This window comes from Lynx canadensis, chromosome C1 (assembly GCF_007474595.2).
Source record: "Lynx canadensis isolate LIC74 chromosome C1, mLynCan4.pri.v2, whole genome shotgun sequence".
Classification (NCBI taxonomy): Eukaryota; Metazoa; Chordata; class Mammalia; order Carnivora; family Felidae; genus Lynx; species Lynx canadensis.
Genome location: NC_044310.1, coordinates 188601695 through 188618241, shown reverse-complemented (window position 1 = coordinate 188618241; position 16547 = coordinate 188601695). Strand labels below are relative to the sequence as shown.

Here is a 16547-nt window from a genome sequence, read left to right as displayed (position 1 = left end):
GTAGCTCATCCTTCCAGAACAGCCAAATGAAAAGTCAGTTCAGAATTTTATTTTTACTTTTTAATACATTTAAAAAGTAACAAATAATAAATAAATGTAACCATATATAGCTAGAAAGAGAAAGTTAACACATTGGGAATTCAACTACTATGTTTTTTCTTCTTTCTAGAGACGTAACATCATGTTTTCTGGTCAGTAATGTTCAACCACTGTACTGAATAAAAGCAAATGACCAGTAAAGCTGTTCTCTATATCCTACTGATGCTGAACTGCTTACACCCATGGAAACCATCTTAGTAGATTTTGATAGGAAGAAGGAACTCCTTACCTCAACAGAAAACCTAATGAACTGATTTATACAGAAAGGGTTTAGCAAACCTTAACTTGCTATAAGAAAAGATACCTTTAGCCTACTTTCAGCATAAGTACACATTCATTGGTGTTCACTAAAACAGAAACACCAGGGTACCTGGGTGGCTCAGTCAGTTGGGCGTCCAACTTCAGATCAGGTCATGATCTCATGGTTCATGGGTTCAAGCCCAACATCGGGCACTGTGCTGACAGCTCAGAGCCTGGAGCCTGCTTTGGATTCTGTGTCTCCCTCTCTCTCTGCCCTTTCCCCACTCACACTCTGTGCCCCTCTCCCTCAAAATAAATAAACATTAAAAATAATAATAATAAAAAAATAAATAAAATAGAAACACCAAGACAGAAAGGATTTTGGCTTTCATAGTACTAACAACTAAAAAGCACACAGCGTATTATAATTTGAAATTTAAGTGGGTAATCATGGCAGTTCCAACATTACATCCACTAGGTTAGCCTGAATGTTCATCTTCTTAAAAACATTTTTTCAAAATGCTTAAAAGAGAATTCAAGAAACAGAGAGACTATATCAGGACTAGCAGAAGATTGTGAAGCAAATATTAAGATGAGAAATTGATTTTCACATGTAGCTTTTGGGTAAAGGACACCTCTCTTAGTTGATTCCTATAGTCAAGACTAATTGTGATAGTAGGAGCTTCAGAAATTTCAAGATGGGCAGCTGGCTTTGAGTAACACCCTGGATAAATACTCCTAGTCAAAAACCCCATTAAGGCTACAGGATTGAAACGTTGATGAATATAAAAAGCTTAGTGTGCAAAATGCCTAGTGGGAAATGCAAAAACTGTTGGCCAAAGAGAGTTGGTGACGGTCAGTTTTTCAAATGCTGACACACCTACATGTATGCTGGGGAAGGGGTCCCCCAGGTAGAATGCTGGCCTTGGGATTGCTCTACAGGAGCCTGACTCAAAAGCCTCTGAAAGAGGTGTCTACCCCAGAAAAAGTAACAGGATCATCGAATACAAGAGAGTGTTTCAGGAGAAAAAGGTCCCAGGAGGGTCAGGTAATTTTCTTTCTGACCCACCAATACTTAACATTAATGAACAGCTGCAGAACAGAGTCAGTCTTTCCAAGATGTTTTCATCTTGGAAACATCATACTAGCATTAGCCTCCTATAGTCTAGTGAGCTGGCAATCTAGAAAGATTTCATTGCCCAGAGGTGGGCCCTTGGGCCTCAGATTGCTCTGGGAAGCTGGCAAAGAAGATGATTTGCACAACAAACTCACCACTAAACCACTGCTTAAACCCAGTACCCAGCCTTCTCCTTCTGTTCCATAGCCCAGAAACATTTCTTTAAAAGCCAGAAAATCCATAAACATGAACAGCATGTTGAATATGTCACCAGCCACTTCATCTTTATGGTACTGTAAAGTTGCTGTGCAAGTAAGTCCCCATGTTAAATCCATGAATCTGACTTTTCTACCAAAGAACTGTATTCACTACAAATAGGTGGGTAGGATGGGGCGCCTGGGTGGCTCAGTCGGTCAGGCATCGACTTAACTTTAGGTTATGATCTCATAGGGGGGAGTTTGAGCCCAGCATTGGGCTCTGTGCTGACAGCTCAGAGCCTGGCGTCTGCTTTGGATTCTGTGTCTCCCATCTCTCTGCCACTCCCCCGCTCATACTCATGTGCACTTGCTCTCTCTCTCAAAATAAATAAACACTAGGGGCGCCTGGGTGGCGCAGTCGGTTAAGCGTCCGACTTCAGCCAGGTCACAATCTCGCGGTCCGGGAGTTCGAGCCCCGCGTCGGGCTCTGGGCTGATGGCTCAGAGCCTGGAGCCTGTTTCCGATTCTGTGTCTCCCTCTCTCTCTGCCCCTCCCCCATTCATGCTCTGTCTCTCTCTGTCCCAAAAATAAAAATAAACGTTGAAAAGAAGAAAAAAAAAATTAAAAAAATAAATAAATAAACACTAAAAAAAAAAAAAAAAAAAAAAAACCAAATAGGTATGCAGGTGAATTTATTCTCTCCCATGTCTTCAAATTCCTGGGAGTGCTTGTTCATAAAATTTTTCTTTAATAGCTGAACTCTTAATCCATGATAATAAATCCAACCACAGCATCCAATTCTGTATCAGAGGTGGAAGAGAAGGAAAATGCAAAGCTCTTTTTGCCCTTACTCCATCCACCTGTGGGGTGAGCAACCTGTTGGTCCCCTCCCTGAACGCAGCCTGGGCCCAGCCTGCACTCAAGCTCTGAAAAGCCCCAATCGCAAAGGAAGGCCTCATCCCCAAGGCCAACACCAGCAAACAGCCCAGCCAGGTATTTATCACCTGGGCAGGATGGCCCTGGTTTCAGGCTCTTGGGCAGTGGTCATGCACTGGCTGGGCGTCCACAGCCCCTCTATTTCTGTAAAAATTCTGAAGTTTCTATACTACAGTCATTAAAATATTAGCTCTTCTCTAAATAAAAACACTTTCAGAACAGTAAATTAAGTAAGACGAAGAACACTAATCACAGCAAATACGAATCAAGTACTCCAGTGATAGGTCCTTACAATCTTTATCTTACAAATACACAAAGCTGAATCAAGCACAATCAGAAAAGAATTTAAGCATAAATAATGATCAGAGTAACATCAAATCAAAGAGAAATTAGGACTAATACTTACGATAAAAGAAAGGGACAAACTCCACTGTGAGAGAAGCTGGTTTGTATTTCTGTCTTGCTCTTTTCCACAGTACTAAGGATTCGTCTATATTAAAAAGAAGTTAATAACAAATTATAACATGAGCAAGTAGAGATGGCATAATTACAGAAACAATATAAATTTAGTATATTACTTTTTATTTAGTTACTGAAAAATACATCTCTAGGACTGGCATAATCTTGAAAAGGAAGTCTAGCCAATAATTTAAATGCTAACCAATGAAAGGATTTCTTCTTTTGAATTAAGAAAAAATTTTTAAATGATCATGGTGAAACACAGCAGCCAGGTTAAGTCTCTAAACAACTGGAAATAGAAAAAGGAACTAGGCATTAAGTTTTCCAATCTGTAGGGGCGTCTGGGTGGCTTAGTTGGTTAAGCATCTGACTTCAGCTCAGGTCATGATCTCAGTTCATGGGTTTGAGTCCCATGTCAGGCTTCTGTGCTGATAGCTGGAGCTTGGGGCCTGCTTCGGATTCTGTGTCTTCCTCTCTCTCTCTGCTCCTCTCCCCGCTCACGCTCTGTGACTCTCTCTCTCAAAATAACAGTAAAAAAATTTTTTTTAAATAAAATTTCCAATCTGTAGGGGCCCCTGGATAGTTCAGTCATTTGAGCGTCTGACTCTTGGTTTGGGCTCAGGTCATGATCTCAGGTGCATGAGTTCGAGCACCATGTCTGGCTCTGTGTTGGCAGTTGTGGAGCCTGCTTAGGATCCTCTCTCTTCCTCTCTCTCTACCCCTCCCCTTCCTCTCTCTCCCTCTCAAAATAAATAAACTGAATAAAGTAAAATCTCCAATCTATAAAAGAACTTGTTCAGCAGTAATGTTAATCTGACATCTAAGGCTGTGGAGCTTATTACCACAGTACATTACCACAGTACAAGCTAAATTCATCAGAAATCAGGCCACGCTTTGCCACTTCCTGAAATTTCATCTGGACACAAAGAATTCCATGCCATGGTCTTCTTCCATTTAAGTATGTAGATCTAGTATTGGCTGGGATTAATTTTTATTTTAATGATATTCCAGTAGTCTTGATGGCTGAAAATTTTCTACAGACTTCGGTAGGCCAACACAATAGCATGTGCTTTTACCAAGAACATTTCAACACAGAATGAGTCTCTTAGATGGACAATGCAGTGTGGGTTGGGAGTATAAGGCTATTGTTACAATGATACATCCAACTGGTAAACTGCTGAAAATTAAAAAACAAAAATAAAAAAACTTATTTTTTTAATGCCCTGAAAAAACTCTTAACATTGTTAGAGAAAGACAACAAAAATGAAAAGTTTTTGAAAAACAGCCACAGAGAAAATTCCATACATCTAAATATGATCTACTGATAAAGCAATGGATTAAGATGACTTCTTAACAACCATAATTGAGATATTAGAATTACTTTCCTTATATTCAAAGCTAGGAAGAAAAGTCAACTGACCACAGAAAAAGCCAGTAAGACAGGCACAGCTGGACTCAGTAATGGCAGAGTAAAGAGTTCTAAGATCCAGATTTACTAGAAATCATATCAGACACCATCTGGTACTGCACTGCTTTACAATCTGTGCCTATTTCATTGTGGAGAAGGCAGAAGAATTATCACATTTTGTATTTATTTTAATTTTTTTTTAATGTTTATTTTTGAGACAGAGACAGTGTGAAACGGGGTAGGGCAGAAACAGAAGGATAACACAGAATCCGAAGCAGGCTCCCGGCTCTGATCTGTCAGCACAGAACCCAACATGGGGCTCAAACTCATGAACTGTGAGATCATGACCTGAGCTGAAGTCAGATGCTTAACCAACTAAGCCACCCAGGCACCCCTGTATTTATTTTAAATTCAAACACTATTGGATCTTTCTATTTAAATAATACTATTATTGAGATTTTTTTGTATACCTTTAAGACAACACAAATATTACTAGAGTTTCAAATTAAAAATTTAGCCACGCCTTAAAAAAAAAACTCAGTAATATGATAGAAAAATTAATTTAAAAGGATGATTTACCTTTCAGTTAGGTTTTTTCCATGAGGCTATTTACATTTTGCTATTTATTATAAGTTATGGTATGAGCTAATAGACTGGATATATCCTATCCAAATATCCTATCCAACTACTATGCTACAAACAATAAAAGCTGTCACTTTAGTAACACAATAAAAATATACTCCCACGATTTGTGATTCATGACTCATTCTAAAGGCGCTGTATTAAATGTAACTACGAACATACAGTTCCCATTATTGTTGTAGCAAAATTTAATATGTTAACATAAATAAAGGGATGAAAAACCGTTATACATAACACAAACATTAAAGCATGAGTAGTCTGCACTACATGTTTTCAATAGGATAAGACAGAAGAACTAAAAATGAACTTAGTCTTGTACCATTTTTAGAACACAGCCTACTTGTTTCATCATTATCTGATATTTGGGTCAAGCATCTAGCACTTAGGACACGCTAATACATACCAATCTTCTAAGGACTGCAAAACGAGTTTGCATCTTAGTTTTTTAAGTTCATGTCCTTTGATCAATTATTTTGTGCTTCTTTTTTGTGCTGCCATCATGCCTAGGACATAACTATCTTTCTTAATCTTTAAACTTTTAATCTGGAAATGAATTCAAGCTCTCGCAAAGTTGCAAGAATAAAAATAGTACAAAGAACTTCAAATATATCTTACTCAGGTTCACTGTTAAAATTTTATCCCAAATGCTTTATCATTTGCTTACTCTCTCCCCATATATACAGTGCACATGTATTTATCTATACATATATTCACACTATAACATTTTTCAGAGCATTTAAAAGGAAATTATGTACATTCTGGCAGTTTCTGAATACTTAAGTGAATACTTGCTAAGAAAGGGATAGTATCTGGGGCGCCTGGGTGGCGCAGTCGGTTAAGCGTCCGACTTCAGCCAGGTCACGATCTCTCGGTCTGTGAGTTCGAGCCCCGCGTCGGGCTCTGGGCTGATGGCTCAGAGCCTGGAGCCTGTTTCCGATTCTGTGTCTCCCTCTCTCTCTGCCCCTCCCCCGTTCATGCTCTGTCTCTCTCTGTCCCAAAAATGAATAAACATTGAAAAAAAAAAAAAGAAAAGGGATAGTATCTTACACAATAACACAGTATAATTATAAATTTCTATACATGTAACATAATACATTTACCTACCATTCATAATTCAGTTTTGTCAAATGACCAAAGAATATCCTTAATAGCATTTTCTCCCCCTCTTAGTATAGCTTCCTATCCAGATATTACATTTAGCTGTCATGGCTTTTTTCCCTCCTTCAACCTGAAACATTTATGATATTTTTAAAGAATGCTGTCCCACACTCCCTCCTTTATTCACTAAAATGTTCTTCATTTTGGGTTTCCTTAATGTTTCCATTCAATTAGATTCAGATTATGCATTCTTGGTTGGAATACTATAAAAGCAATAACGTGTCCTTGGAGCACCACAGTTGGAGGCCCAGATATCCATGTGCTTCTCACTGATGTTAATTTTTGATAATCCAGTCAAAGTACTATCCAGTACTGTACAAAATAATTACTAATTTTTCTTTTGCAATTAAGAAGTAATCTTTGGCGAAGCATTTTAAAATGCAAAAATCATGCTGCTTACCAAAACTTCCCTAGATTTAGCATCCTGATCCATATCTTCCCTTATAATTTGTGTAAAAATGCTGATTTTTTTCCCAACACCCCTTATACATTTACTAATTGTCATTTGGCCTTCTATTATAAACAACTGTCCTCCCTTCTCCCTTTATCTATCTATCCATCCATCCATCCATCCTTCCATCCACCCTACTTATCATCTACTTATCATCTATTACTGGTATGGACTCATTAATTCCTTTTTTTCTGAACGGTTTATAATTCTTTTTTTGTTTTGTTTTTTTTTAATTTGAGGGGGTGGGGGGGCAGGGAGAGGGGTAGAGGGAGAGAGAGAACCATACACAGGCTCCACACTCAGCAGGGAAAGCAATACAGGGCACCATCTCCCAACCATAAGATAATGACCTGAGCTAAAATCAAGAGTCAGTCGCTTACCAAGTGAGCCACCCAGGTGCCCCAATTCTTTTTTTTTAGTAGTAAACTCAACTACGCCCAATGTGGAGCTCAAATTCACAACCCAGGGATCAACAATCACAGGCTCTACCAATTGAGTCAGTTTATAATTCTTTACAACAATTAATTATTTTCATGTATCCATTGTCTTAGATTTGGCCAGTAGGAGCCCCAGGGCATAACTAAATCTAATTAACTTGTTTTATCTTGGGCAGGTAATGAGTCCTACTAAACTTACACTGGGCACAAAGTAGAAACTTGATAAATATACTTCTACATAAATGCTTGAATTGAGTAAGTACTTTTCAGGGAAGAATTCTTTCCCTACACCTATTTTAGTTACACTTGACAAAATTCTTTCTAAATCAGTAAAATGCTACAAACAGAATCAAAACTGAGCAATAGATTAATCAAATCTATTCAATTAAATCAAATTGCATATGGAGATATGAAAAAAATCTATATATTTTATGAAACAAGGTATTTTAAATGCCTCTGTAAGCAACAAACAGAAATAATAAATAAGAAAATATATACATTCCAGTTTCCACTTAACTTCAGAATCAGATTAATTTATAAGGTATAAGTTACTGCTATAGCTCCCTCATATAGATCTCCCATGAGCTATAGATTTTTCCTAATTCCAGTATTTATTTGCAGTATGTTTTCATTTCCCTATCAAAGTCAAAGTAAGCGGAGTCTGACCTCTGCTTTACCATCTACCTCTAATGTAGTTCCTACCATTAGTAGCAAAATGTTATTACATTTATTAGAGATAATACATGGACAGCTTCCAGCATAATTCCTGGCATGTATATTGCACACACACTCATGAATGCCACCACTGATCCCCTACTCTTTGTTCCTCTTCCTGTTGTCATCTTATATATGTAGAATTCTCTTTCTATGCTGCAGTGTTTAAATTTTTTCTTGTTGTTGGCTCTCAAAAGTTGTTTTTGTCTTCTTTACCAATTTTATTTGTTTTAGTTTGTTGTCACATCTACTTTTTTGTATCTTATCTCCTCCCAACTTTATTATTTTTTAAATTATTTTAACGTTTATTCAATTTTGAGAGAGAGAGAGAGAGCAAGAGCGAGCAGGGGAGGGGCAGAGAGAGAGGGAGACACAGGAACAGAAGCAGGCTCCAGACTCTGAGCTGTCAGCACAGAGCCCAACATGGGGCTCAAACTCACAAGCTGTGAGATCAGGACCTGAACCAAAGGCAGACCCTTAACTGATTGAGCCACCCAGACGCCCCTCCTTCTCCCAACTTAAATTTATTTTGTTCTTAAGATTCCTTTAAAAACCTCTCTGTCATTTTCAGACTGATTTTATGTTCCTCTTTCTGTGTATGTCTTGCTGTTTACAAAGAAAAACTGTCATTGTTTCAAAACTTAAAACGTTATCTTAGATTTGCCATTACTAACATATCTAAGGTGGAAGATGCAGAAGTACCAAGAGTGAGAGCAAGAGATGCCATTTTTCTTAAGCAATCCCTGGCATAAATGTCAAAATAGAGAGAACACTGGCTTGAGTACTGCGGAGCAGCAGCCACCCTATAGACGTGGGCCTCAACAAAGGCCACAAAGTGACTAAGAATGGTGAGCAAGCCAAGCACAGCTGCTGCCATAGAGCTGCTCAAGGTCTCCAAGGACAAGAATGCCCTCAGAATGTTCATCAAGAAAAGGGTAGGGAGGGGCGCCTGGGTGGCTCAGTCGGTTAAGCGTCTGACTTCGGCTCAGGTCAATGTCTCACAGTTTGTGAGGTTCGAGCCCCGCGTCGGGCTCTGTGCTGACAGCTTAGAGCCTGGAGCCTGCTTCACATTCTGTGTCTCCCTCTCTCTGCCCCTTCCCTGCTCATGCTCTGTCTCTCTCTGTCTCAAAAATAAATAAACATTAAAAAAAAATTTTTTTTTAAAAGAAAAGGGTAGGGAGACACACACACACACACACACACACACACACACACACACACACAAAGAGGAAGAGAGAGAAGATGAGCAACCTGGCAGCCATGAGGAAAGCAGCAGCCAAGAAGGAATGAACCCATCCTCTCTGTATGTAATAAAGCCTTTTTGGTGGTGGGAGGGGTGGGGGTGGAAAGAACATTGATTAGTCAGAACCAAAGTGATGAATGAGTAGAAAGACTATAAATGGAGCACTCTTCTTTTTGAGCCCTGAACTGGTCATTAACTATTGTCATTAAGCTGCAAACCCATCATCCTATATTCTATCTGTTTTGTAAGGCTGTGACAGGCACTCTGCACACAATACTTCTCTTTTTCCAGGTACTCAACTGTTGGGTTCACCAATAGTGAATATTAAGTGGAATCTGGAGAGGCGCCTGGGTGGCTCAGTCAGTTGAGCATCTGACCGGCTCAGGTCATGATCTCACCACTCGTGAGATCGACCCCGCTTCGGGCTCTGTGCTGACAGCTCAGAGCTGGAGCCTGCTTCGGATTCTGTGTCTCCCTCTCTCTCTGCCCCTCCGCCACTATCTGATTATTAGGATTCAACTGCATTACAAAATAAAAATTCTGAGTAAATTATTTATCTGGAAGTGGCAGTTTTTACTAATTCATTACTTTCCAATATAGCTTTCTATCTGAGATAGAGATAGGGCTCTTATACACATCTTACCAGATTTTTTTCATAGAGAATAAGACCTGCATTGAAGAATTACATATATTTACGACATGAAGGTTTAAGTGAACATTATGATTTATAAGACATACCCTGAAATTCTATGCCTCCAATTCCGATATGGATCATATAAACTTTCACAAAATGCCAATGCATGGATTACAAATTCTTCAATAGATGTCTGATCTGCCAATTCCTTCTCTTTTTTTTTTGCTTTTAACTGAAAGTAGAGTTAAACATAAAATTGTATTTAGTTAAAATGTTAAACTGCTTAACATTCTTATCTACATCATTAAAAGACAACACCTTTCATTGATCATCTAATAAATCATTTTTATTCAAATAACCCTAAGTTCCAACTGAGTTTAAAGAGTCAGTTAATCATATGGACTAGATATAACCCTTCAAATGTTAAATATGGCCTAGGAAGAGTTTCAAATGGATACGCATCATCTGTGCAAAAAGAATATGTTTTCAATAAGAGGAATATTTGATGATAAATAATACATAAGTTGACAAATTATATCATTGTAAAAAGCCATTTATAAAACAGTAATTTTGATTAAAATAAAATATATTAACAATTGCTTCTCTTTTAGATATGTTTTAAGATGTCTAAAATATATAGTTCTAATGGTACTTTAATTCTCTTCTCAATTATTAGCTCCTCTAAAAACATTTAACTTAACTAATTATAATATTAAAAAAAGGAAAACCTAGTTACTCTCAGTAAAGCAACAAAAGGAATATATAATTCACACCTACTTGCTGAATGTAGAGTGTTGTCATAGTGATGACATGATTAATGTAAGAGCAAGTCCCAATTTCTTCCACATTAGACAGATTTCTGTGAGGAAAAAACAAAGAATATTATTACACATGAATAATGAGAAAAAGTATGCTCTGTGTTCAAGCTGAATTTGAAATACATGTTGGCAAATGAAATGTAAATGACATTTATTAAAACTTAAAATCAATATGGTTATATAACTGCTTTCCCACTAAAACTGTAAAATACACCTCATGCACATTTAACTACTACTATAGCAGAAACATTTAAGAAGTACATGCTGATCACATTTATTTATTATAGACAAAATTGAAAAATAGTCACAAAGCGAAACAAAAGAGAAACAGTTATTTATCTACAGGATATCAGATTTCTTTAAAATTGTACTAAGTAGTTAACAGGACAAAAATCAACACACCAACTCATGTCTTATCACCTAAGTAAACCCTTTTTCCTCAACTGTTTTAGTTCTTGTATTATTTTTCTAAATTTTAAGGATGATAAAGAGCACAAAATCAGCAAAGTGTCTACAGTTCTGGAAGAGCCTAAATTAGGAAAGAAACGTTTTAGCAATAATTACTCAATTTTCCATGATTCCTGCAATCAAACGCAATGAACAATGAAGGAAAGGTGATAAATGCACAGTAAATTAAGTCCCTGTTTGACTACTAATTAATTCTAAAATATTTATTAAAAAAATAGTACATACTATAAGAAATGTATTTCAGAAAACAAGAGAGGAGGCATACAGTGCCCTAACTCAACCGTTCTTAAATTTATATATGCCGGTTAATGTTCAATTCAAGAAAAATTAGACTGCCTAAACTCTTTGGAGTCAGAATTTTCATAAGTAAGTCTCAAGCTCTGTATTCCTATTAAGCTTCCCAGTTGATACTTATACACACCAAAATTTAAGTACCACAGACCTAATCAGCTATCAACCCGGAAAATATAGGCTATAAAATAATTATACTTTCTTGGCAAAATTATAAAATTAAAGATTAGAGGGGCGCCTGGGTGGCGCAGTTGTTAAGCGTCTGACTTTAGCCAGGTCACGATCTCGCGGTCCGGGAGTTCGAGCCCCGCGTCAGGCTCTGGGCTGATGGCTCAGAGCCTGGAGCCTGCTTCCGATTCTGTGTCTCCCTCTCTCTCTGCCCCACCCCCGTTCATGCTCTGTCTCTCTCTGTCCCAAAAAATAAATAAACGTTGAAAAAAAAAAAAAAAAGATTAGAAATATACATTTCACAAATGATAATGCACAGCACTAAAAATGTATGTATGGTTTACAGGTGAGGACCACACAGAAAATACAGGTGCAACAAATTCTTGGGTTAGGTAAAAAACTCCCATCACTGTCCTTACAGCAATTTTTGTTTTTTTAATCTTGGCTGAATGTCTGTACAACTAAGTATGGTAACTAAAAGGCTTTCCAATAGCGGCATCTGGCTCGCTCAGTCAGTGGAGCATGTGATTCTTGGTATCGGGTTGTGAGTTCAAGCCCCACAATGAGCATGGAGCCTACTTTAACCCACTAACTAAATAAATAAATAAATAAACAAATAAATGGTTTTCCAATATAATAAATCAAAAGCCTTTCACAGAAGGTGCACGCAATCTTTAAAGCTCCAATGAGCAATAAACACCATTAATAATAATAAATGCATTATTCTTTTGATAATTATTTAAAACAGATAGCTAGTTTGTTTATACAGGTACCTGCAAAGAATAATGAAGAACTTGACGAGCAAAACTGACAAGTTTGTTGCTGTTCCTCTAACCCATCTGCCATTTTCTGAACACACTGTAGTAGCTGGATCCTTAGAACCTGCAGAATATTATCAGGAAGTAGAGATATTCCTGGAGGCACATCATCTACCCTACAATTAAGGGGAAAAAGTAAGAAGGGTGATTAAGTACAGGAAGAAAATCTTTGGCAGTTTAAAACAATTGCATTTTCACCTCAAATTCCTATGAAGCTCTTTTATTTCAGGTGCTCAGTGCCTTCTCTGCAAGGCACCACCAGAAGATCAGTGTGACACTTTAGAAGATTAGTAGAGCAGAGTAAGTAGTCTTACTTCAGAAGAGGCTTACAGAAAGAGAGTAAGAAAGAGAGTCTCTTTACTACCTTCAATTGTGCTATTTTCAAATAAAATTTTTAGAATGTAAATTAGTTCAACGTCTACTTAGAAATAAAATCTATGTGTATATATGTATGTGTGTATACCATTTCTAAAAGAAACAATAACTAGCAAATAAAAATGAAGTACCTATAACTAGTTTAATATCTGTCAACTGCTTTACTAATAAACATATTCAGGTACCTATAGGTTCCCAAGCTATGTGGTCAGAAGAGGGAGAGAAGATAACCAGCACAAGGAAGGAAATAAACAGATAACAGATGAATAAACAGATGGAGAACCCCAAGCAGGAGCATTAATACATTCAAAAAAAATTTTTTTAATGTTTATTTTTGAGAGAGAGAGAGAGAGAGAGAGCGCATGAGCAAGGAGGGCCAGAGAGAGAGGAAGACACAGAATCTGAAGCAGGCTCCAGGCTCTGAGCGCTCAGCACAGAGCCCAACGCGGGGCTTGAACTCATGAACTGTGAGATCATTACCTGAGCCAAAGTCAGACGCTCAACCGACTGAGCCACCCAGGTACCCCACATTAATACATTTTTAAGTAACATTTCAATTTTTTTCTAAGTTTTTTGTTTAAGTAACATTTCAATATTTTGTGACAACTGGTTTTTGGATAAGACGACCATCAGTTTCTTTACAGAAAAAACCAATACTGGATATGACTGGCTACTCTCCTCTCACAATTCCCCTGGAATCAAAGTGAAAAGACCTGTGTACTTAAGTTCCACCTCTGTCCCATGAAGCATTAATTTAATCTCTGAGGTGCCCTAATCTCTAAAATTATAATATCATCTGCCCTATTTCACCAGGGTTCTGAAGCCAAAAGTCAATGTACATTTTTAGCTATGATATATGTAAAGAACTATAAAATGTAATATATTTTAATATACCATCACTAAGCCTAAGAATCTTTTCATAAACCACTAAATACTAATTTTCCTATCTCTATTAAGAAAAATACCCAATCACAGGGAGCCTGGGTGACTCAGTGGTTAAGTGTCAGACTTTTGATTTCAGCTCAGGTCATGATCTCCCAAACCGTGAGATCTCACAATTTGTGAGATCAAACCCTGCAATGGGCCCTGCACTGACAGTGCAAAGCCTGCTTGGGACTCTCTCTCTCTCTGCCCCTCCCCCACTCACGCTCGCCCCATGTGTGCACGCTCTCTCTCAAAATAAAGAAAGAAAGAAAAATACCCAAACACAAAGGAGCACCATGAAGAGCTCCTATAATTAAATGACAATTATACTTGATAATAGTCTCTTCTTCAGATAAGGCTTAATATGAGACTTACTACTATTTTTATACTGAGTATAAAGCTATTTTATTCATTGTAGCCAGAAAAATTTGAGGCACATTACCAATAGTCTCATAAATATATATGTTAATAGGGGCGCCTGGGTGGCGCAGTCGGTTAAGCGTCCGACTTCAGCCAGGTCACGATCTCGCGGTCCGTGAGTTCGAGCCCCGCGTCGGGCTCTGGGCTGATGGCTCAGAGCCTGGAGCCTGTTTCCGATTCTGTGTCTCCCTCTCTCTCTGCCCCTCCCCCGTTCATGCTCTGTCTCTCTCTGTCCCAAAAATAAATAAAAACGTTGAAAAAAAATTAAAAAAATATATATATATGTTAATATTTTTTTTCAACATATATGTTAATATTTTTTTTTCAACATTTATTTATTTTTGGGACAGAGAGAGACAGAGCATGAACGGGGGAGGGGCAGAGAGAGAGGGAGACACAGAATCGGAAACAGGCTCCAGGCTCTGAGCCATCAGCCCAGAGCCCGACGCGGGGCTCGAACTCACGGACCGCGAGATCGTGACCTGGCTGAAGTCGGACGCTTAACCGACTGCGCCACCCAGGCGCCCCTCCTCCTTGAAGATTTTTAATTCTCTCGATACTCTTTCTCATCGTCAACCACCACCCATTCTTCTCCCTTCCATAGTCAATATATGTATAAAATGGAGTTCCTTTTGTGGCTAAAAGTGTCTAGTGCCTCCTCATTTCTCCAGCTTTTTACCCTAGCCAACCTGACCTCTCTTACCTAACATCTACAAGGTCTTCAAGATGGTTTCATATACAGTAAAAACTTCACCTGGGAAGTGATCTTATACTTTCACTTGCACTTTTCCACAAAATTGAATTTTTTCTCCCATTTATGATATTAAATCCAGCTTTGAAAACTTCACCTCTTCCACGATATTTTCTAAGGCCTCTATAATAAAACCATACTTGTAAGCATAGTGCGTTCATCAGTCAGAGAAAAACAAATATCATGACTTCACTCATACGAAGAATTTAAGAACGGAACAGATGAACATATGGGAAGGAAAGCAAAAATAAGATAAAAATAGAGAAGGAGACAGACCATAGAGACTTTTAAATACAGAGAACAAATTGAGGGTTGCTTGGTATGGTATTGGGTGTGGGGTGGGCTAAATGGGCAAGAGCATTAAGGAGGGCACTGTTTCTACATACCTGGTAGGCAGCTTTTCAAAGTCAACATCTAAGAATTGTTCATAGCTAGAAACAAAATTGTCCAACCATAGCTTCAGATAATCCGGATCTTTCTGGAATAAGAAAACCAATATTAAATATATGTACGTGTCAGGAAAAAAAAAACATGCTTTCATTCCTATTAAGCAGATATGAAGTGACAAATCTAAAGAAACAATAATATGAAATCTCTTGAGTGATATTCAGGAAAACATTAAGTGTGGTTTTAAATGTCTTTTAATGGAAAATACAAATCAAAGCCCACTGAGATACCACCTCATACTGGTCACAGTGGCTAAAATGAACAAATCAGGAGACTATAGATGCTGAGAGAACGGGAACCCCCTTGCACTGTTGGTGGGAATGCAAACTGGTACAGACACTCTGGAAAACAGTGTGGAGGTTCCTCAAAAAATTAAAAATAGAACTACCCTATGACCCAGCAATAGCACTGCTAGGAATTTACCCAAGGGATACAGGAATGCTGATGCATAGGGGCACATGTACCCCAATGTTATTGTAGCACTTTCAACAACAGCCAAATTATGGAAAGAGCCTAAATGTCCACCAACTGATGAATGGATAAAGAAGATGTGGTTTAAATATACAATGGAATACTACTTGGCAATGCGAAAGAATGAAATTTGGCCATTTGCAGCAACATGGATGGAAATGGAGGGTATTATGGCTAGTGAAATAAGTCAGTCAGAGAAAGATACCAAATGTTTTCGCTCATACGTGGATCTTGAGAAACTTAACAGAAGATCATGGGGGAAGGGAAGAGGCAAAACAGTTACAGAGAGGGAGGGAGACAAACCATAAGAGATTCTTAAATACAGAGAACTGAGGGTTGACGGGGGGTGGGGAAGAGGGGAAAGTGGGTGATGGGCTTTGAGGAGGGCACTTGTTGGGTATGGAAGCCAATTTGACAATAAATTATATTAAAAAAAGAAAAATAAATAAAATGTCTTTTAAGTATAGTGAACCCTCAAATGACTTCCCATGGAACTCACACAAAGAGCTATACTCTTAACAATGTCCCATAAGATTCTAAACAATTTTCCCTCCCCTATCTCTGTGATCTTATCCACTATCACCCTCTACTTCATGTCCCTGGCTGTTACTGGGACATGCCAGACATACTCCCACCTTATGGTCTTTTAATAGCTGTTTTCTCTACCCAGAAGCCTCTTCCCCCAAATAGATGAATGGCTAACTCCCTCATCTTCTTCAAGTCATTCCTTAAATGGCATTCTCAAGAAAGCTTACTTTTACCCTTTCTTAAAACTGCAAATCTTCTTACTAACCTTCACCTGACCCTATTGTGTTTCCCCAGCCTGTGGTGCTTTCTCACCTTCTACCATAACATATTATT

At 38.1% G+C, this 16547-nt stretch overlaps 1 protein-coding gene and 2 pseudogenes across 1 annotated transcript in view; 1 reads left to right on the top strand and 2 right to left on the bottom strand.

Moving 5' to 3' along the window:
• The window catches only part of NBEAL1 (neurobeachin like 1), a 175103-nt gene that overhangs the window by 133879 nt on the left and 24677 nt on the right, over positions 1 to 16547 (bottom strand). The window contains 7 exon segments of the mRNA XM_032594462.1: positions 2996 to 3050; positions 3052 to 3079; positions 9840 to 9967; positions 10513 to 10594; positions 12254 to 12296; positions 12299 to 12414; positions 15155 to 15246. Coding sequence (XP_032450353.1) covers positions 2996 to 3050; positions 3052 to 3079; positions 9840 to 9967; positions 10513 to 10594; positions 12254 to 12296; positions 12299 to 12414; positions 15155 to 15246 — 544 coding nt within the window.
• On the bottom strand, positions 1270 to 2701 carry LOC115521556 (annotated as a pseudogene).
• On the top strand, positions 8549 to 9148 carry LOC115521550 (annotated as a pseudogene).